The 20,511-nt window shown below is 39.7% G+C and overlaps 1 protein-coding gene across 33 annotated transcripts in view; it reads left to right on the top strand.

The window, feature by feature from the left end:
• SETD5 (SET domain containing 5) overlaps window positions 1–20,511 on the top strand; it is an 81,137-nt gene that overhangs the window by 36,610 nt on the left and 24,016 nt on the right. For 10 of the 33 annotated variants that reach the window (XM_055259336.2, XM_063630433.1, XM_063630425.1 and 7 more), the window contains 14 exons: window positions 34–242; window positions 581–639; window positions 1,478–1,656; window positions 2,603–2,641; window positions 6,505–6,747; window positions 7,638–7,786; window positions 8,168–8,285; window positions 9,335–9,444; window positions 11,094–11,346; window positions 11,699–11,782; window positions 13,090–13,347; window positions 13,734–14,054; window positions 14,437–14,679; window positions 19,727–19,856. In XM_055259336.2, coding sequence (XP_055115311.2) covers window positions 34–242; window positions 581–639; window positions 1,478–1,656; window positions 2,603–2,641; window positions 6,505–6,747; window positions 7,638–7,786; window positions 8,168–8,285; window positions 9,335–9,444; window positions 11,094–11,346; window positions 11,699–11,782; window positions 13,090–13,347; window positions 13,734–14,054; window positions 14,437–14,679; window positions 19,727–19,856 — 2,395 coding nt within the window. Of the gene's footprint in view, window positions 1–33; window positions 243–346; window positions 388–412; window positions 473–580; window positions 640–1,477; window positions 1,657–2,602; window positions 2,642–6,504; window positions 6,748–7,637; window positions 7,787–8,167; window positions 8,286–9,334; window positions 9,445–11,093; window positions 11,347–11,698; window positions 11,783–13,089; window positions 13,348–13,733; window positions 14,055–14,436; window positions 14,680–19,726; window positions 19,857–20,511 lie in introns of those variants that run through there. The other 23 variants (XM_055259341.2, XM_063630438.1, XM_063630440.1 and 20 more) reach the window with 5 other exon arrangements.

Raw genomic sequence — 20,511 nt, 5'->3', positions numbered from 1 at the left:
GGACACTGTTGATTTAAAAAATCTTATTTTCAGGATCATAATTACGGAGCCCCTCCTCCTCCGACACCTCCTGCTTCTCCCCCTGTCCAGACGATCATCCCTCGTTCTGACCTGAATGGCCTGCCGTCGCCTGTAGAGGAACGCTGTGGAGACAGCCCGAACTCTGAAGGAGAAACTGTACCTACCTGGTGTCCTTGTGGTCTTTCTCAGGATGGCTTCCTTCTCAACTGTGACAAGTGCAGGTAAGATCCTGTTCCATCTAAATTTAAGTCTGGGTTGCTGGGATTAGGGTTTCTTACAAGTAGGGAAAAGCTCAAAGTATTCTTTCTTGTGTTTGTTAATGTAGATGATTCCTTAGTGCTCCTTGGCTCGAATTCTCTGCACTAGGTGAGAATTGCTGACAACAAGGAATGAGAGATTGATGTTAAAGCTATTGAATTTGATATGAAATTTAATGTCCTGGAAACATTTGGTAGGTGGGAGGGAGGGGGTAGCATATGCAGAGACACTTCGCCCATGTGTGCTATGATGTGATGCATGCTGTTGGAAGGACTACTTTAAGTTTATTTTCCCTCTTTAGGGGAATGAGCAGGGGGAAGGTTATTAGACTTCATCGGCGGAAGCAGGACAACATATCAGGTGAGCGGAAGATGGGTTAGGTCCACAGTTTGACATATAAATATTCTGTGATCTGAATGTTCATTTAAAGAATGCCTCTTGGCCAGGCGCAGTGGCTCACGCCTGTAATCCCACCACTTTGGGAGGCCAAAGCGGGCGGATCACCTGAGGTCGGGAGTTTGAGGCCAGCCTGACCAACATGGAGAAACCCCATCCCTACTGAAAATCCAAAATAGCCAGGTGTGGTGGCGCATGCCTGTGATCCCAGCTACTCGGGAGGCTGAGGCAGGAGAATTGCTTGAACCCGGGAGGCGGAAGTTGCCATGAGCTGAGATTGCACCATTGCACTCCAGCCTGGGCAACAAGAGCAAAACTCCGTCTCAAAAAAAAAAAAAAAGAACCCCTCTTACAAGTTCCCATGGTCCCCCAGCCAGCTCTTTTCACAGAAGGAGATAGAAGTCCTCTCAAGACCACTGTATAGTTCTCTCATTGTAAACGAAATGTATTGAGAACATTTTAGCCCTGTAGCAAAGTATTCCTTGTAAACACAAAAAATATGGGTTCCTGTTGTAAAAATTAGCCAGTCAGTCTTAAATTGTTATAGATTGAGTTAGCGAAGCTTAGGGACTGAATACAAGGGGAGAAATAAATACCATGAGGAGTAGGGTTTATATGCTTAATGCCAATGACATAGAATCTTGTTTTCATAAGGAAGATGAGTACTTAACATTGCTTTATAGATAAGAGTTAATAGTGGAAGTAATGGCTTACTGCATGTGGGGCACACCTAAAAGAATAAGCTACTTTAATGTACATTTGAGGCTATTAGTACCTGAACTATGAAATCATCGTTTTTCAGGTGGGGATAGCAGTGCAACAGAAAGCTGGGATGAGGAGCTTTCTCCTTCCACTGTGTTGTATACAGCAACACAGCACACACCTACAAGCATCACCTTAACTGTTAGAAGAACCAAACCCAAGAAGCGGAAAAAGAGTCCAGAAAAGGGTCGTGCAGCACCAAAGACGAAGAAAATCAAGGTATGGAGGGTAAAAATATCTTAAATAGAAATGTCTGAAATAGCTTAAATTTTGGAGCAAGAATGCACCAAAATTCTTTTAAGAAGTTTGATCCAGGTGTTTGAAGGGCCACTTTTGTTCTACTTGCAAAAATCAGCTAATCTGTGTTATGTACATGTAGACCAACCTCTCTTCTGCCACACCATATCATCACCACTGGCTCAAAGTTTCTTCTACTCCAGTCCCCATCCCAGGTATGAAATTCCAGCCCTACCTGGCACAAGCCCATATGTGTTGCAGCCTCAAGTCTAGGCTTCCACTATCCTTACAGTATCTCCCCACCTCTCAACCCCAAAGTACAGTCTGAAACTCTTGTCCTGGTTACATGCCTCATGTCTTTGGGTTGATTGTTTTTCCTTGTTTCAAAAAAAATAAAAATCAGGAAACATCTCTTGAATGGTCTAGGCTTCCTCAGTGTCATGGTCACTTTCCTGTATTCTCAGCTAAAATGTCTATGGGAGAAACTTCTTCTGGTTTGTGTTCTTTCTTCCCCATCACAGCAACTTTGTTGCTTCTAGGTGACTTATTCATCCATCCCTTGTTAAGGGGATTGGTCTTTGTTTCCTTCTTAGTTTCAAAACTGGTAAATCTGCAACTTTAAAGTTTTTTTTTATTTACTTTTTCTCTTAGTATCAGAGGTGCATATAGGATTTAAGAGATGCATGCTCTTCCCTGTTAATTACCTAGCTTCACAGTAGAAAGTATTAAAATTAGTCTCAGAGTTCATTGGCCTTGAGCTACCCCTATTCTTGATAACAGTTTGGGGAATTCCATTGTATTTTTGACCTAGAGAAAGGGGGACAGAATAGAACACTAGTTTGTGCCTTAGTTTTAGTCTCAGATAGGTATAACTGTCATTCTTGGTACCAAGTTTTGTTTGTTCTACTTGTTTTCCTCCTTGGGATAGGCATTTCGAGAGGGATCCCGGAAGTCCTTGCGGATGAAGGTAAGGGGTAATCTTCGCTGATGCTGTGTTTTACTTCACTGTGATCTTGCATTTTGGTCAGCTTCTTTCCTGACACTGATGGTCTGGGAATCTTGGACTCTGCTTTTCATTAGTTTGTAGTTGTTGCCATTCAGTTTTCATAGAGCTTTTCTCCAAAGTAGATTTTCTTGGCCATTTTCTGAAATATTTTCCCTTTCTGTAATCAGCCTTCATTGATTGATTTTTCATTCATTGCTTTTCTAGGGGGTAAGTGACATTTTTCCAAACAAAATGAGGCTAGTGTGTTCTGTCACTGTGATTGAACTCAACTTTAGGAGTGGAGTTTTTCTGGTAATGATATAGGATCTCTTGTGCATCTACCCTAGCACTGTGTGGGCTTTAATTGCAGGAAGCTTGTATTATTGATAAGAATTACTGTTTTCTCTTAGCATATCTGCTTGGTGGAAAAGACTTAGGTAATGCTAGCGTGTTTCTTAAGACATCAAATAAAAGAGTTTATGAAGTATGATTTTGTAAAGAACTTGGAGAATAGAGCAAGTATGTGGAATGGTTTAAAAGAACTGTAAGGTGCTGGTTGATTAAAAATAGCTTGCCAAAAAGATTATGCTGTCTGGTATCCCCCTTTACGTGTGTGTGTGTGTGTGTGTGTGTGTGTGTGTGTGTGTGTGTATGAGGAAAACATGCCTCCCAAATTATTACTGAGGGCTTCAAAGCATTTAATTAGAATTAAATTCGAGTTTATGAGTATTCATATTCCTAAATGATACAAAAGCAGGATCTTTCCTATTGAGAGTTATAGGGCATAAATATTAAAATGTTTAGTAAGGCCAGGCACAGTGGCTCATGCCTGTAATCCCAGCACTTTGGAAGACCAAGGCAAGTGGATCACCTGAGGTCGGGAATTCAAGACCAGCCTGGCCAACATGGTGAAACCCCATCTCTACTAAAAATACCAAAATTAGCCAGGTGTGGTGGCAGGCACCTGTAGTCCCAGCTACTTGGGAGGCTGAGGCAGGAGAATCACTTGAACCCGGGAGGCAGTGGTTGTAGTGAGCCGAGATCACGCCACTGCACTCCAGCCTGGGCAACAGAGCAAGACTCCATCTCAAAAAAAAAAAAAATTCAGTAAGGATAAGCTTTTTAGGATTGCTTTATGTGCAGCACCAGTGTGACTGGTGTTAGCAAAGATTACAGGTAGCACTTTACCTAAAGTTTGAAGGCCCCACTTAGTATCTATCTTTAAATAGACTTGCACATACCTGTGAAAGAGTTGGGAGAGGACTCAGAGCTACAGAGCATCAGAGGTCTGGGATGTGTCTTGAAAGACAAATCAATCATTTCTTTGCTGGATCCGTGTCTTGCAAGTGGCCAAGTTTGCTTTAGCTGCCCCTTTATTTTTGTCTCATTTGCTTAGAGAGGGACCTTTTAGATAGACTTTGGAGGCAGATCAATAGCCCTAATCCTGGCTTCTTTTTTTTTTTTTTTTTTTGAGACGGAGTCTCGCTCTGTCGCCCAGGCTGGAGTGCAGTGGCGCAATCTTGGCTCACTGCAAGCTCTGCCTCCCGGGTTCACGCCATTCTCCTGCCTCAGCCTCTCCGAGTAGCTGGGACTACAGGCGCCCGCCACCACACCCAGCTAATTTTTTTTTTGTATTTTTAGTAGAGATGGGGTTTCACCGTGGTCTCGATCTCCTGACCTCGTGATCCACCCGCCTCGGCCTCCCAAAGTGCTGGGATTACAAGCGTGAGCCACCGCGCCCGGCCAATCCTGGCTTCTAAATGCTTTTCTCTTATCAAGCAACTATCATAACTTACCTCCAGAAGCTCGAAACCTTTCGAAAGCTATAGACTGGCTTTACCAGAAAACTGCACATAAACCCCATATTTTGCTTACAGTTTTGGGAGGTTGACAGCCTCACAGGTGTGTTAAAATTTAGAAAAAAATATTACTAGTCATTTTGATTCTTTTAATTCTAAATTGAGTTATAAATTTTATGCTCAGAATTACTAGTTTAAAACTCCTCCAGTGATCCAGGTGGGAGCCGTAAGAATTAGAAAAAATTACCATTTGGATTTTTAATACCAGTGTCAAGAGCAGCTTCCCTACTGAAGACTTAATTGTAAATCAGGGTTTCTCAGTCTTGACACTGTTGACAGCTTGGACCAAATAATTCTGTGTTGTGGAAGGGACTGTTCTGTGCTTTCAAGATGTGAACACGATCCCTGGTGTCTACCCACTAGATGCCAGTAACACTCATGCACTCAGTTGAGATTATCAAAAATGTCTTCAGATACTACCAAATGTCACCTGGGTACAAAATTTCCCTCAATTGAGAACCACTACTCTAAACCCAACTGAGGTAGAGTCTCTAATGCCTTGAAGGATGGGACAGCAGAGTAAACACACAGTGAGATTAGTGAATAATGGCTAATACTGTGACAGAGGCTTCCAGAATACAGTACACTTATCAAGTCGTAAGTTTAACGATTGCCACTTAAAGCTGGGAATATTGTTTGGACACTGCCAATCCCCCTAGTCTGTAGGCTCCATTAAGCCTAAGGTTTTGCACTATTCTTTTGCACAACTGCTACCGATGTCAAGCAGGTGATATTCTGATGGTCAGTGCGTTGGCCTTAGGTGTTTCTTTAGATCCCTTTGTTTATTGTTCAGTCTTTTGGACTCTAGTAAGAAATGTGGAAACAATAGTGTTGATTTTTTTTCTTCTATACTCCTGTTCCTTGCAGAAAGGATGGTAGACAATAATCAGTCAGCAACAGTGATGCAAAAGTGGTAAAAGAAAGTGTCGTGATAAGCATCAGTGTTTTCTGTGCCATTCATGGAAACTATATTTAATTTTGTTGTGCCTGTTTGCAAGTTTAATGTGGACATGGATTTTCAAGTAGCTTTGGTACTACAGTGTCTTTTCCTTCTAATCATCAGTAGCATGACATCATCACTGTCAGTGTTTGTTTTGTTTTCTGATGGCACTTAAGTCTTGAACACCATGAAGGAGAACATGTTTTGGGCTTACGCTTTGTCTGTGTAGCTCAGGCACTGTCTGCCTAGGAAGCCGTTCCTGAGTTGTAGTAATCTTTTCTCAATACTGTCACCATAGAGGGCAATGGTTTTCCTAGAGGAGTATAGCAAAGTATCTCTTAGACATGTTCTGTATTCTCCCTACCTACTCCTCTCCCCTCACTTCACCTCTTCAGATTATTTAGAATGTGGTAATTTAAATTGTTGAAAATAGAGTGTTAGAAAGATATACTCAAATAATAACTTTTTATATGGATAGTAAGATTGGGATTGGATTGATGAGATTGATTAAGGTCACATGTAGGTTTAGAATGAACATGTATTATGAAAATAATAAGTGACACAAAAATATGCATTCTCCTGGAGAATGGTCAAAAAAACCAGTTTGGGCTAACACTTAACACAGATATTCAGTGAGTATGAAAAATTTAAGCAGTGATAAATTTGAGGTCTCTACTGTTCATTTTTATGAAAATTTTCTTATGAACTTGATGTCAGTCTTTTGATAAGAAAATTGATTTTTGTGACTTTAAAACGGTCATAAAATCACAGTGATGGGATGAAACTATGATCCAGATTAATTTCTTACTTTATAAATGGAGAAACTGAGCTTCCCCATTTAAAGAAGTTATTCAAGGTCTCACCTCTCATTGGTAACAAAAGCATGATAGAAACCAGATCCTCTGACTCCCAGTCCATTACTCTTTTATGCCACATCAATTGCCAAGTGATAAATTTTCTCTGGAACCCCGGCTTGTCCCACCCCCATTCCCAACCCTCTATTTATGCATGGACTTTACTAACCTCCCTGAATTTGTTTTCTACAGAATTCTCCCTCTGAAGCACAGAATTTAGATGAGAATACAACTGAGGGCTGGGAAAATCGGATAAGACTATGGACTGACCAGTATGAAGAAGCTTTCACTAATCAGTACAGTGCAGATGTACAGAACGCACTTGAACAACACCTACATTCTAGCAAGGAATTTGTGGGCAAACCTACTATTTTAGACACTATTAATAAGACTGAATTGGCCTGTAATAACACAGTTATTGGTTCCCAAATGCAGGTAAGCACCAAAGGGTTGAAGACTAAGTAGCTGAAATTTTAAGAACCCAGGAAGAGGGTAATGGATTGGAATTACTGTTCCTTCCAAATGTACAAGGCCATAGAATAACAGATTAGCCAGGTGTTGATCATATGTAACCAAAAGTAGGTTATAACTGGAAACTATCTGGATACATATTTCTAAACTACCTTTATTAATAAAAAAAAAAAAAAAATAGATGAATTGAGGCTGTGTGCAGTGGCTCACTCCTATAATACAACACTTTGGCAAGAAGCCAAGTGGGATGATTGCTTGATGCCAGCAGTTCAAGACCAGCCTGTACAACATAGTGTGAGACCCTCTCTTTACAAAAAAAAAAAATTAAAAGTTAGCCGTTGTGATGGTACACACCTGTAAGTCCCAGCTTCTGGGGAGGCTGAGGTGGAAGGATCACTTGAATGAATTTGAGGTTATAGTAAGCTATGATTGCACCACTGCACTCCAGCCTGGGTGACAGAGTGAGACCCTGGCTCTATTTAAAAAACAGAGAGAGAGATGACTTAGTATGGGAAATTTTATATACCCTAGGTAGGAATTATGTAAGATTTATAGAAAGTTAAGCATGTTCTTTCTCATCTTTATTTTAGAGATAAAGTCACTGAAATCTTAATCATGTATTTTTTTTTTAATATTTTCTTGCCATTTCTGGGGAGGCAATTTCACTAGATGTGGCATGTCTCTTAGAAAAATTGAGCTTTCATCACATTTTAAAATTTCTCATCATTGATGTAAATAACATATACAGATAAAACCTGAAAATATTAGCATGTTTTCCTTAATTATGAAATAACTTGAGTGTCTGCCAAGGTGTTCTTGCTGTTGTTTAATGTTACTGCTCTGGTTTTACTCAGTTACAGCTGGGAAGAGTCACTCGTGTTCAAAAGCACCGGAAGATCCTGAGGGCTGCAAGAGATTTGGCTTTGGACACTCTTATAATAGAGTATCGTGGGAAAGTCATGTTACGACAGCAATTTGAGGTCAATGGGCATTTCTTCAAAAAGTAAGAACGTCATTCATTGAGCAGTAAGGGCTAAGGTGGACCTGGTGGACCAGTGTTGTAAAAATCATTCTGTTTGATAGGATGCTCTTGGGAGAAAAAAATCACAACTCAGATAAGCTCACGCCTGTCTGCTATTTGTAGAGAAGTGCAAGTAAATCTGCAAATTGTTTAATGTATAAAATGGTGACAGCTCCTTTCCAAGCCAAGCATTCCTTGCTTTGTGCTTGTTCTTTAATCAAAAGCAGACAAGCATGTGATGTTTTCCAAGTTCAGGCGTTGCAAAAGACTGCTGCTGCTTCTCTCAGCATATGCTTCATATTTGGAGTCATGGGGTGGCCTTATTTGTGTTGAGAATTACAGGAATTTTAATTGTATCCCTAGACCATACCCCTTTGTGCTCTTCTACTCAAAATTCAATGGTGTAGAGATGTGTGTGGATGCCCGTACTTTCGGTAATGATGCTCGGTTCATCAGAAGATCATGTACACCAAATGCAGAGGTAAGATGTCTGTAGCAACTTCCCTTTGACTGGAACCATCAAATGACAAGCTTAGTGAAGAAGCAGTGTGAAAACTTCACTCAGATAAAGGTCTGTAGATAATAGTCGTGATATTTCATCGTGAGAGGTGAAAAACAAAAGTAATGGTGCTTTTATACTGACAAAATGGGAGCAAGGAAAGAATTTTCTTTAGAGAAGGCAGAAATAGAAAAGAGCAAGTTAGCATTTGCTAAGGAGAAAAAGCTAGACTGGATAAGAAAATCAAGTGTAGTTATATTAAAGAAATTGCCATACGGTGGAAGTAGATGTCGTTAGGCCTAACTAAGCTATTTGGTTGCGGTTTTTTTAGATTTTAGTAAGTAGTGTTCTGTGAGAGGATCTAGACATTTCTAGAATTGATTACTCAGAGCAACCACATCAAATAAAGCAAGAAAATCCACAGAGCTTTACTTACTGGCTAAGGAATTGTAATTCTCTGGTGGAGCTGGAAACAGCTATAAGATGTGAAAGCTTCTGGGTGCGGTGGCTCATGCCTGTAATCCCAGCACTTTGGAAGGCTGAGGCGGGCAGATAACAAGGTCAGGAGTTCGAGACCAGCCTGGCCAACATGGTGAAACCCCGTCTCTACTAAAAAAAAAAAAAAAAATACAAAAATTAGCCGGGCATGGTGGCCTGTGCCTGTATTCCCAGCTACTCAGGAGGCTGAGACAGGAGAATTCCTTAAACCCGGGAGGCAGAGGTTGCCGTGAGCCGAGATCACGCCACTCCACTCCAGCCTGAGTGACAGAGCAAGACTCTTATCTCAAAAAAAAAAAAAAGATGTGAAAGTAGAGATTTTACCCTGATTTCTAACATCTCAAGGTTTCTCTACATATTTAAGAAAGTATTATAAATTTTCAAGCCAGTACAGTATAATAATTTCAGATGAAATGAAGGGGTTAAATAACAGATTACCATAACTCTAAATGGAGAGAAAGTATGGTTTTTTTCTCTCTTACGGAAAATTCATGGTCTTTATGAAAAATCTAACCAGAAGCCTTTTCACACAGGTGCGACACATGATTGCAGATGGGATGATTCACCTGTGCATCTATGCTGTGTCTGCCATCACCAAGGATGCTGAGGTCACCATAGCATTTGATTATGAGTATAGTAACTGGTAAGACCTCAGAAACCTTTCCTAACAGGAATATCCTTGTCTTACATATTAAGCTATTCACTCTATTTAAAGTCTGCTTTTGTTTCTTGCCTTTTCCTTTGTTTACTTAATCTTTTCATGACTAATGAATTTTCTGCCTAGAAATTGTAAAGGAAAAGACAGACAAGATTTTTTTTAGAGATATGGATACCTTGTATGATACTGCTCACAAGTTTCCTGACAGAAGTGTTTTCACTTATGCCTTTTTAGCAAGAATAGCAAAATGGATATATATATATATATATATATATGTATGAGACACTCCTGGAAATTACAATAGCATCCTGTTGTTATGCACAGAGTACTTATGTCAGGGACCATATAGAATGAGAATTTAGGCCAGGCACAGTGGCTCACAGGCCTGTAATCTCAACAGTTTGGTAGGCTGAGGCGGGCGGATCACGAGGTCATGAGATCGAGACCATCCTGGCCAATGCTGAAACCCCGTCTCTACTAAAAATACAAAAATTAGCTGGGCGTGGTGGCACATGCCTGTAGTCCCAGGCACTCGAGAGGCTGAGGCAGGAGAATCACTTGAATCTGAGACGCGGAGGCTGCAGTAAGCCAAGATCGTGCCATTGCACTCCAGCCTGGCAACAGAGGGAGACTCCATCTTAAAAAAAAGAGAGAGAGAGAGAATTTAATATGTTATCTCTACTATTAATTTGTCAATTATACCCTTATAAAGCTAGGGGTGAGATTTAAAGATCCACCCTGTCCACAGAAACCATGTTATCTAGCTGTATATGACAATGCAGAAAATCATAAATGGCAATTCATAGATGAATATGTGGTGGATTTTATAAAGTATATGCTTTTTGTCCCTTGGTCATTTGGGGCAAAATAGAGGTTATGTGGTAAAGTGATGTTTGGCCCAGGTATAAGGAAAAAAGATGTTCTGCTTAATTCATCAAGGAAAATAAAAAGAAAAGGTTTTAAGAGGTTTTAAAAGGTTTTAAGAAGTAGGGAATTGGGTAAAAGTGAGGACATGGTAATGGTGGGCACAAGATGAGTATGGCCACACCAGCCTTTATCATTGATAAACTGCCTACTAAATAGCCAATAAACCATTGGGGGGATTGAATTTAGGGAGGGCTTTCTTTTTTTTTTTTTTTTCCACTGACCATGGAGTAGAATTGGGGTTACACAGAGAAAGACAGAATATTGAAAGTGTTACGTCAGGCGTGGTGACTGATGCCTGTAATCCCAGCACTTTGGGAGGCTAAGGCTGGAGGAACACTTGAGTGCAGGAGTTGGAGACCAGCCTAGACAACATGGCAAAACCCCGTCTCTGCCGAAAATTAAAAAATTAGCTGGGCGCATAGTCCCAGCTACTCAGGAGGCTGAGGTAGGAGGATCACTTGAGCCCAGGAAGCAGAGGTTACAGTGAGCTGTGATGCACCACTGCACTCCAGCCTGGATGACAGAGCGAGATTCCGTCTCCAATAAAAACAAAAGTATTTATAGGACTCGCTAATGTCTCTGTTTAACTTATTCAGAGACAGTATCAGAGGAAGTTACTGTACTAATAATTTTAAGAGGGTGAATGGATAATGTAACTGAATTTCAAGGGTACTGAGACAGGCATTTTGGTTGTTTCTTTGGAGCAGTAATTATAAAGTGGACTGTGCCTGTCACAAGGGAAACCGGAATTGTCCTATACAAAAAAGGAATCCTAATGCTACAGAACTGCCACTCCTACCACCTCCTCCAAGCCTACCCACCATTGGAGCAGAGACTAGACGTAGAAAAGCACGACGGAAAGAGCTAGAGATGGAGCAGCAGAATGAGGCTTCGGAGGAAAATAATGACCAGCAATCACAAGAAGTTCCAGAAAAAGTAACTGTATCCAGTGATCATGAGGTAATTGTCCATGGTCAAATGATGATGCTATGGCATCAGTCCTCCAAAGGAAGAGGAACCTGGGTTGCCACATGGTTTAAGTAGGGGAGCTATAGTAACACTTAATGCCCTTTATATCAATGTGGGTGTATTGTGTTCATACATTTCTTTCTGTTTTACAAAGTCAAAAACATCCTTTGCTGGTTTTGCACCAGAGAATAAGGGTTATCATCTGTGTTTACCATGTGGCCTCACATGAGTTAACACTTTAAAGCACTAGAGATTGTTATAGAGCGTTTTAAGCTACCAGAATAAAACAGATTGATTTTTTCTCAGAGCTTGAGTACAGCTGAATATTGCCTCTATCTTAAAGGAAGTAGACAATCCAGAAGAAAAACCAGAAGAAGAGAAAGAAGAGGTTATAGATGACCAGGAGAACCTAGCTCATAGCAGGAGGGTGAGTACTGTCTGACATTCCTTTGCTCCTTCTCATTCCTGCTGCCTCCATCATGTGAACCTCTTCTGTTCTCTTGACTTTGTATCATCTCATTGATTTGACCTGGAGGTTATAATTTGGGCTTTTTCCATAATAAAGATTTTATTATAATTTTTTTATTTCTTTTTCTCTATACACACAGTAGTTTTCTAGTGATTATTATCTAGTGATGGTTTTAAGAGGTTTTTTGTTTTGTTTTGTTTTTTTTACTAACAATCTAGTTTCCGCCAGGCACGGTGGCTCACACCTGTAATCCCAGCACTTTGGGAGGCCGAGGCGGGCAGATCACGAGGTCAGGAGATCGAGACCATCCTGGCTAACACGGTGAAACCTCGTCTCTACTAAGAAATACAAAAAATTAGCCGGGCGCGGTGGCGGGTGCCTGTAGTCCCAGCTACTTGGGAGGCTGAGGCAGGAGAATGGCGTGAACCCGGGAGGTGGAGGTTGCAGTGAGCGGAGATAGCACCACTGCACTCCGGCCTGGGCGACAGAGCCAGACTCCGTCTCAAACAAACAAAAAAATCTGGTTTCCGAAAAACTGGTTGGTCAGAATCAAAATGTATGATAGTTGGTTTGCTCTGAATTAGGAATTTTCTAGGTTTGTGTGAGTTTTGAAGTTTTTTTAAACCCTTTTAGTCATATGAACTAAAATTTTCTACTTTTATGCTGAAACCAATCCTGTGTGTTTATGACCCTGTCACTTTTTTTTTTTTTTTTTTTTTTTTTTTGAGACCGAGTCTTGCTCTGTCACCAGGCTGCAGTGCAGTGGCACAATCTCAGCTCATCACAATCTCTGCCTCCTGGGTTCAAGCAATTCCCCTTCCTCAGCCTCCCAAGTAGCCGGGATTACAAGCATGCGCCACCATGCCTGGCTAATTTTTTGTATTTTAGTAGAGATGGAGTTTCACCATGTTGGCCAAGACGGTCTCAATCTCCTGACCTCATGATCTTCCCACCTCAGCCTCCCAAAGTACTGGGATCACAGGCGTGAGCCACTGCGCCCATCCTATTTTTCTTTCATGTTAAAAAGTTTCAAAATAACTGACCCTTTTTGAAAAGTTTATGTTTGACGTTGCCTTTATTTACAACTATTCCCCACATTTAAAATGAAATATTTTATTGTTAATCTTGTGTTTTCCAAGTTATATGTGTCATCTTACTGGTAGTTAAATGAATTTCTATAAATTTCCATTAAAAATACTTTTATAAAGGCTATCCACTCGTCCTCATTTGAAGCTTCCTTCTACACCAATACTATTTCTTTCTAGACCAGGGAAGATAGAAAGGTAGAAGCCATCATGCATGCTTTTGAAAACTTAGAGAAAAGAAAGAAGCGGCGGGATCAGCCCTTGGAACAGAGCAACTCTGATGTAGAGATTACTACAACCACCTCAGAGACTCCTCTTGGTGAAGAGACAAAAACTGAAGCCCCTGAATCTGAAGTTAGCAACTCTGCGTCAAATGTTACCATCCCGAGCACCCCACAGAGTGTTGGTGTGAACACCCGGAGGTCTTCCCAAGCAGGGGTAAGAGCTGAAAAGACTTCAGCACCTTTGCTCATCCTCACCTTTGCTAATGTCAATTACCTAACTTTTGGAATTTTTAAAATCAGTATTTTCAGCTTTGCTCCATATCACAATAAATAAGGCCATTAACTGCTTAACTGGAACCATTTCATTGGCCTATTTTATAAATGCTTATTAGAAATAATTAACGCAAACATTTGTCCCTAGCCTTTTTAGCTCATTTAAGTGTATACATTTTTGTATTTAAAAATTAGATTTTAAATTAGTGTTTCTAATCCTTATATTTTTCATCAGTAGACATTCTGCATGCTTAAAGTGAATAGGAAATTAGACTGTTTGCTGATAAAACATTTCTGGTAAAGCATCTGACCCTATTATTGCTACAGGATATTGCTGCAGAAAAACCAGTCCCCAAGCCACCTCCAGCAAAGCCTTCTAGGCCCCGGCCGAAGAGTCGAATTTCTCGGTACAGGACCAGTTCAGCCCAAAGACTAAAGCGTCAGAAGCAGGCCAATGCACAGCAGGCAGAATTGTCACAAGCTGCCTTGGAAGAGGGAGGAAGCAACAGTTTAGTAACTCCTACTGAAGCTGGAAGTATAGACAGTTCAGGAGAAAACAGGCCATTAACAGGGTCTGACCCAACTGTGGTGTCAATTACTGGATCCCATGTCAACCGTGCTGCATCTAAATACCCCAAAACCAAAAAGGTAAGTCACAAATGCATCTTGTATAAGTCCAGTCTGGCAAGGGCTGTCTTAGTGAAATGAGAGGACCTATAATCCCCAGAAGAAACTAATCTCAATATTACTAGATTGAAAGTTCTAAAATGCTTTGACACAAAAGGCTGGAGTCATCCTGCTACCTGTTTCCTTATTTTTAGTCAGCTTAAATCACTGATAGCTGAAATTATTCCTCTCTTAGTGGGCATGGAGAGGGTGAAGGAAGATATCCTTGTGTTCTGGTTGCCCAATTCATACTTAACTGCAGCTGCTGCATCTCCTTCTGTCCTAGTTTCTAGATGACGTTTGTCTTTCTGAACTACACTGCTACCTCTTGATTTATAAACTAATGATCTCTTTTTTACCTTAGTATCTAGTTACAGAATGGTTGAATGACAAAGCAGAGAAGCAAGAGTGCCCTGTTGAGTGCCCTTTACGTATCACGACGGATCCAACTGTACTGGCAACGACCCTAAACATGTTACCAGGTCTTATCCATTCCCCGTTAATTTGCACCACCCCCAAACACTACATTCGCTTTGGCTCACCCTTTATCCCTGAGAGACGTCGAAGGCCCCTTCTGCCTGATGGCACATTCAGCTCCTGTAAGAAGGTATGTCTGTGTTTTTGTGTGTTTGTTGTGTTTGCGTGTGTGCTTTATTTTTTTAAGCCTAAGATTCCTGTTATCATGATATAAATAACATGTTCTCTAGATAGCCACTTTGCCCATGTGAGTTTATAATGAATTAGTTGTTCAGCCATAAATACTAATTCATCAAGAGTCTGTGAGGCTGTGGTGGAATGAATATATTGCATTTTTGGTGCTCAGATTTGTGACTGGTCACTGATGTCTCTTCTGAGAACCCTTGAGGTTCCTGAATGAGAGCACACAGCAGTGGATAACTGGGTAGGGACGGATATGTTTTGTGTGTGCTCATGTGATATGGGTTAACATGTCCATTTATGATTATTGTGTGAGATTAGGCCCTGGGTCCTCTAGAACACTGTTGCATAAATGAAAAAAATTAAATTGTGTTTTGAATCAATTCAACCATTGTTATCCACTATCATCACTTGAAGGAAATTAGAGGAAAAATCCTATTGTAATTGGCATAATTCCTGTTCCTTGATCAAATGACAAGTCGGACTGTTTATTCCAAGAGAATACGGAATCTACCCTAAAAGACTCTCTTTCCCTCTCTGTTTCTGCCTCTTTCTCCTCTTTCTAGTTACTTACTGTTTTTGGATCTAGTGGCAGTAGCGTTTGGTGGTGTTTTTGGAATGCTCTTTCTTAATTCCCAGAAGCCCTGCATATTTTCTAAAGGTGTCTCTTAGGAATAGATCACTCCCTCAGATCTGTGATGTCGTTTTCCGTGTTTCTAGAAGTATAGGATACCCTTTCATTTGGTCTTCCTTTGAGGTAGAGTCTGTTCCCTGGAACACCCTTTTCTCTTATCCTCAGATCTGGATTCAGGCTGCCTTCCTCAGTGTCTGCCATTGCCCTCCTCCACTGGCATCACGTACATGAGGATGCTGCATGTAGATTATTTGATGTGATGAAGTCTCCAACTCCAGGCAGGTCTTCCCTGACTCCTCCGAACTTAAAGCTTTTCTCTTTCTCCAAAGAACAGAAATTATTTCTCGGGGGGAGGGGGGCTTGAAAGATGAGCCAAAGTGGTGTGGGATATGGAGGGGAGGAGGGCAATAGGAATCTGCAAAAAGGAAGGACACTACTGCTGAATGAGCAGCACATTGCAGAAAGTCTTTTCCTAATTGCACATCTTACCTAAATATTAGAATCACTTATTGGTTTGTTTGGGGAAACCCTCGTAGAACTCCCAAAGAGAAATTTGACCATTTCTAAGGATGTTAACTGTTGAAGCATCTTATCAAGCCAGGTCGTACAATCTCCTATTTTGGTTCTTTAAGGAGTGTAGGCAATTATTTATTACAGATGAGTAATGAAGTCTGAGCTGCAAATAATATGAACTAGGCTCTCGAATTGAAATTCCTTCTTGATAATTCTAATGCTGGCTTGCAGTTTTTCTGTTTCCATCTTTTCCAACTAGCAGAGACTTAGGAAAACCAAAAACGTGTCTAGGACTATAACTTCAAATCTGGTAGAAAATGCATTTCTTTAAGCTTTTTTAACCTGGTTCTGCTTTTATACTTGTATCTGTAGCACATCCTTAAATTTCTACGGGCAACAGATAGAAATTCCATTTAACACAAGTCTGTATTATATTCTCCAAGTGTATCTGACTATCCTTAATCTCATTTATACAGGCTCTACTCAAGCTCTTTTATCTATGTATAATGGTTAGTCTTTAGGAAGAGTTTAGGCTGCATACACAGGATTATCATAACAAGACTATTTAAATAGGATCTTTAAAAACTGTTTAAGTTTAAATCATTGCTTTATTGTGTGCTGTTCACATATCAAGATTCTATTTTTTAAAATACAGCTTTTTATGAGGCAAAATAAAATGAAATGGAATGTTTTAGCTAGAATTGAACTTGGCTTTATGGCAGTGAAGAAGAATTCTTAAAATTGGTTAGAAAGGACTTACCTAATGCAGAACCTAAGAACATTTTCATTATTCAACAAAATTGTAATAAAATTCTGAAAATCCCTCAGAGTATAAGTTAATCAGATAGATGAGAAAACCCTCCATGGGATTATTTAGAACAATGTGTATTTCTAATAGGCTCACTGTTTCATATCTCACTAAAGAGGTAAGGGCCTGGCCTCGTAAGTTAAAAGCTTACCAGTATAGGACAAATTAAAGTTGTATCTGTATAGTTGTACTCAGATTCTTATGCTACTTATTTTTATTTTTATCATTATTATTTTGCAACTTCTGAAAAGAGGAGGAGTTCAAGTATTTGACAGAACATTTTATGATATCCCTGGAGTTTCTAAATTGAATCATAGTTTTTAAAAAGCATTTTACATTTTTCAAATCCTCAGTTGTTATTTTAAAAACATTTATAAGTGGCCAACAAGGCTTTCAGTAGTGTTTCACCTTGTTCTCTCTAAACTCCTCTTCTAAACACATTGTGTATAGGGCATTTGGTCTCCAGACTTCTTAGAAAAACCAGTCTGACTGATGCTTTGCATTGATAATTAATATTTTATTTTATACACTGGAGCGTTATCTGTAGATCTCCAAATAAAGCATTGAAATTTAGTTGAACCAGGACTCGTTGAAAATCTTCTGAGCATTCAGTACTGTACTATAAGCTTTCTTCACATACATTATCTCACTTAACCATTCATGAAATTGGGATCATTGTCCTAAATTTATATATCCAGAAGCTTTGTCTCAGAAATGTTTGGTAACTTGCCCAAAGTGAAGCAGCTAATAAGTGACACAGCCAAATTTCTTCTGGTTGGGGGTAGTAGGGGTTCACAGGGTCTCACTGTTGTCCAGGCTGGAGTGCAGTGGCATCATCACAGGCTCACTGTGGCATTGACCTCCTGGGCTTAAGTGGTCCTCCTACCTCAGCCTCTCCTGTAGCTGGGACCACAGGCACACCACCACGCCTGGCTAATACTCGTATTTTTTGTAGCGACAGGGTTTTGCTATGTTGCCTAGGCTGATCTCAAACTCCTGAGCTCAAGGAGTCTGCCCACCTTGGCCTCCCATTCTGCTGGGATTACAGATAGGAGCTACTGAGCCCAGCCTCACAGCCAAGTGTCAAGCCAGGGCTTCTGGACTCCAAAACCTGTATTACTTCCTTGCTCTTTCCCCATAATAACGAGACCTTTAAAATATTTATCCATCTTGAAGCCTCCCAGAAAACTCCTTTGCAATATACTTTAATAGAGTTTCAGAGAAGGGAGAAATGTTCTTTTGATTTTAACAACTTGCCGAGTAGGTGCATCTAAAATTAACTTATTATCCATGAGGTTAATTGTATCTTGTTAGATACAAACAAATGTCCATGTTCCTTTTTTATATGAGTCCTGAAATATTGTAAAATTATACAACAGAACCTGGAGGAGTAGGTTTGATCATATTTGCTGTGTTTCACCTCATAGCTAACCATGGTAGCATCTTTCTTCTAGAATACTCCTGTTCTGATTCTATGTTCCCTTTTTGTAGTCATCAGATCCAGAATGTAAATTATTTTACGAATACATCTACTAGACCCTGGAAATATTAAAAAATTACTCAGATAGGAAAGCTCAGTGACCCCAAATGATTGTTTTCTGCTTTGAAAAGAAAAACTTAAAGGTGGCTATAACAAAAGATTTTTCACTCCTGAGCCTAATTTTCCCATTTATAAAATGAGTGCTTTGAACAAGATGACTTCTAAGTTCTCTTCTAAGCTTTAAGGCTATATGTATGGTTCTGACAATTCATCTTTACATCAATATTCTGTATCTAAGATAGTTCATTCTTCGGATTTTTTATTTTGTTTTTGTGTTTGCTTTTCAGAGACCTGGTTGTATCCTAAAATGTTTACGTGATTCAAATTACCATTAAGAGCTCTTTTTTATATCCTTGTTCACTCTTCCTTCCAATGTTTACAGTTTTAGTTTTGCTTTCATTTGGCCAGCCACAATGACGTTTGTATGATGTAAGAGTTTTTTTTTTTTTTTTGGTAAAATTTTTGTGGATTATTTCCTAGGTTTCTAAGAGGGAAAATCTATGAGAATTGCTCTCTTTGGCGAAGAGAATATTTACTTACCTGTAATACATGTTCTCTAAAGGTATAAATTATGATAATTCACCTTTGCTCTTCCTATTGGGGGAGGGTCTTACTCAGAAATTGATGTTTATCAAAATTCGATCTGTCTTATGTCAGGGCAGGAGAGCCACAGAGTGGTGAGCAACCTACAACTGTATATCTTAAGAGAACACAATTACAGGTAAGAAATTTTCTCTCTTCCACAGGATGCATAATCTTATCCTAATCTTTGCAGGTTTACTATCTGGCCTAAATTTATTTCTCGTCAATTTATTCTAATCTTTACTACCAAAAACTTGTGACTGATAGGTCTTCTTTTTGACTTTTTCCCTTTTTTTGATTTCTACTGAAGTTCATTTCGTGATTTGCATTGCTCATGCATAATTTAACCAAACTACTTGTTGGAGGGGGGATTCCCATAGGTTGTTTCATTTGAAATAAACCTTTTGGAAACACTTTTGGTACCTGTAGTGAAGAGCTATTAATCCTCATCCAAAATCTTCCTGTGAATCTTTTTTATTACCTCTTCACACGTCTCTAGCACAGGGCAGACAACTTTTAAGAGATCTTTATCTTCCTTCTAGGCACTTCTTTTATGTATTAGTTTTATTCTATATGATCACAGTCTCTCCTAAATAAATGTTAAGATTTCTTTCTAAGTCTTGCCATTTTACACCATCCCAAACAGTATGAAAAGTTGAATAGTAATCATTTTTTATTGGTTTTTGTCTTTTGATGGGATCTCATTATATGTAATCCAGATTTCCTCAATTTTGTCCGTTAAAAGGAATTGATAGGACAATGTTCCAATATGCTGAGACACAAGACAATAAAATGCTTGACTGTGTAACTGAATTAGTGTGTTGAATTGTATCACTCACCAGTTGATATACGTTTAAAACAGGTGTACTAAATAGTTTTAAATAATTATTGATAATTCTCTGGTTCTTTTCTGATTATAGCGCTGGATAAAACAAGCCTTAGAAGAAGGGATGACTCAAACATCATCTGTACCCCAAGAGACTAGAACTCAGCACCTATACCAAAGCAATGAGAATAGTAGCTCTTCTAGTATCTGCAAAGACAATGCAGGTACGTATCTAAAACCTTTCTGAATATATGACCAATGATTGTTTCAGGTCTGCATAAAAAATTTCAGTATGAGTATTTCTGATACAAAAAGAAATGGCGTGTTTTCTAAATAGTTACTTTACATCTGTCTTTACAGAGGAAGAGAGAGATCTCAAGTCAGGGATCAGTTTTCCCAGGACGACAAAGAAGGACTAGACAGTGTACAGATAACAGCAGAAATGGTTATAAAAAAGGTTAGATACATTTAAAGTAGTAAGTTTAGGAAATTTATATTCATATTTATAAGATGGGGTGAGGGCAGGAAAGTGGTGGAACACTAATATTCAGCAAAGAATTAAAATTCTGAGTGATTAAGTTGGGTGGGACATGGTTGAGGGAGCAGGGGATGAATGAAATAAGTGAGAAATTATTATCAATTGATTGTTTTCAAAGGGGCTTGTATAATTAGCGTAAAATTTTTAAAAGAACAGCCGGGCACTGTGGCTCACACCTGTAATCCCAGCACTTTGGGAGGCCAAGGTGGGTGGATCACCTGAGGTCAGGAGTTCGAGACCAAGGTGGCCAACATGGTGAAACCCCATCTCTACCAAAAATGCAAAAATTAGCTGGGTGTGGTGGCAGGTGCCTGTAATCCCTCCCTAAACGGGAGGCTGAG

This window comes from Symphalangus syndactylus, chromosome 21 (genome assembly GCF_028878055.3).
Source record: "Symphalangus syndactylus isolate Jambi chromosome 21, NHGRI_mSymSyn1-v2.1_pri, whole genome shotgun sequence".
Taxonomy (NCBI): Eukaryota; Metazoa; Chordata; class Mammalia; order Primates; family Hylobatidae; genus Symphalangus; species Symphalangus syndactylus.
This window is presented reverse-complemented; position numbering and strand designations above follow the sequence as displayed.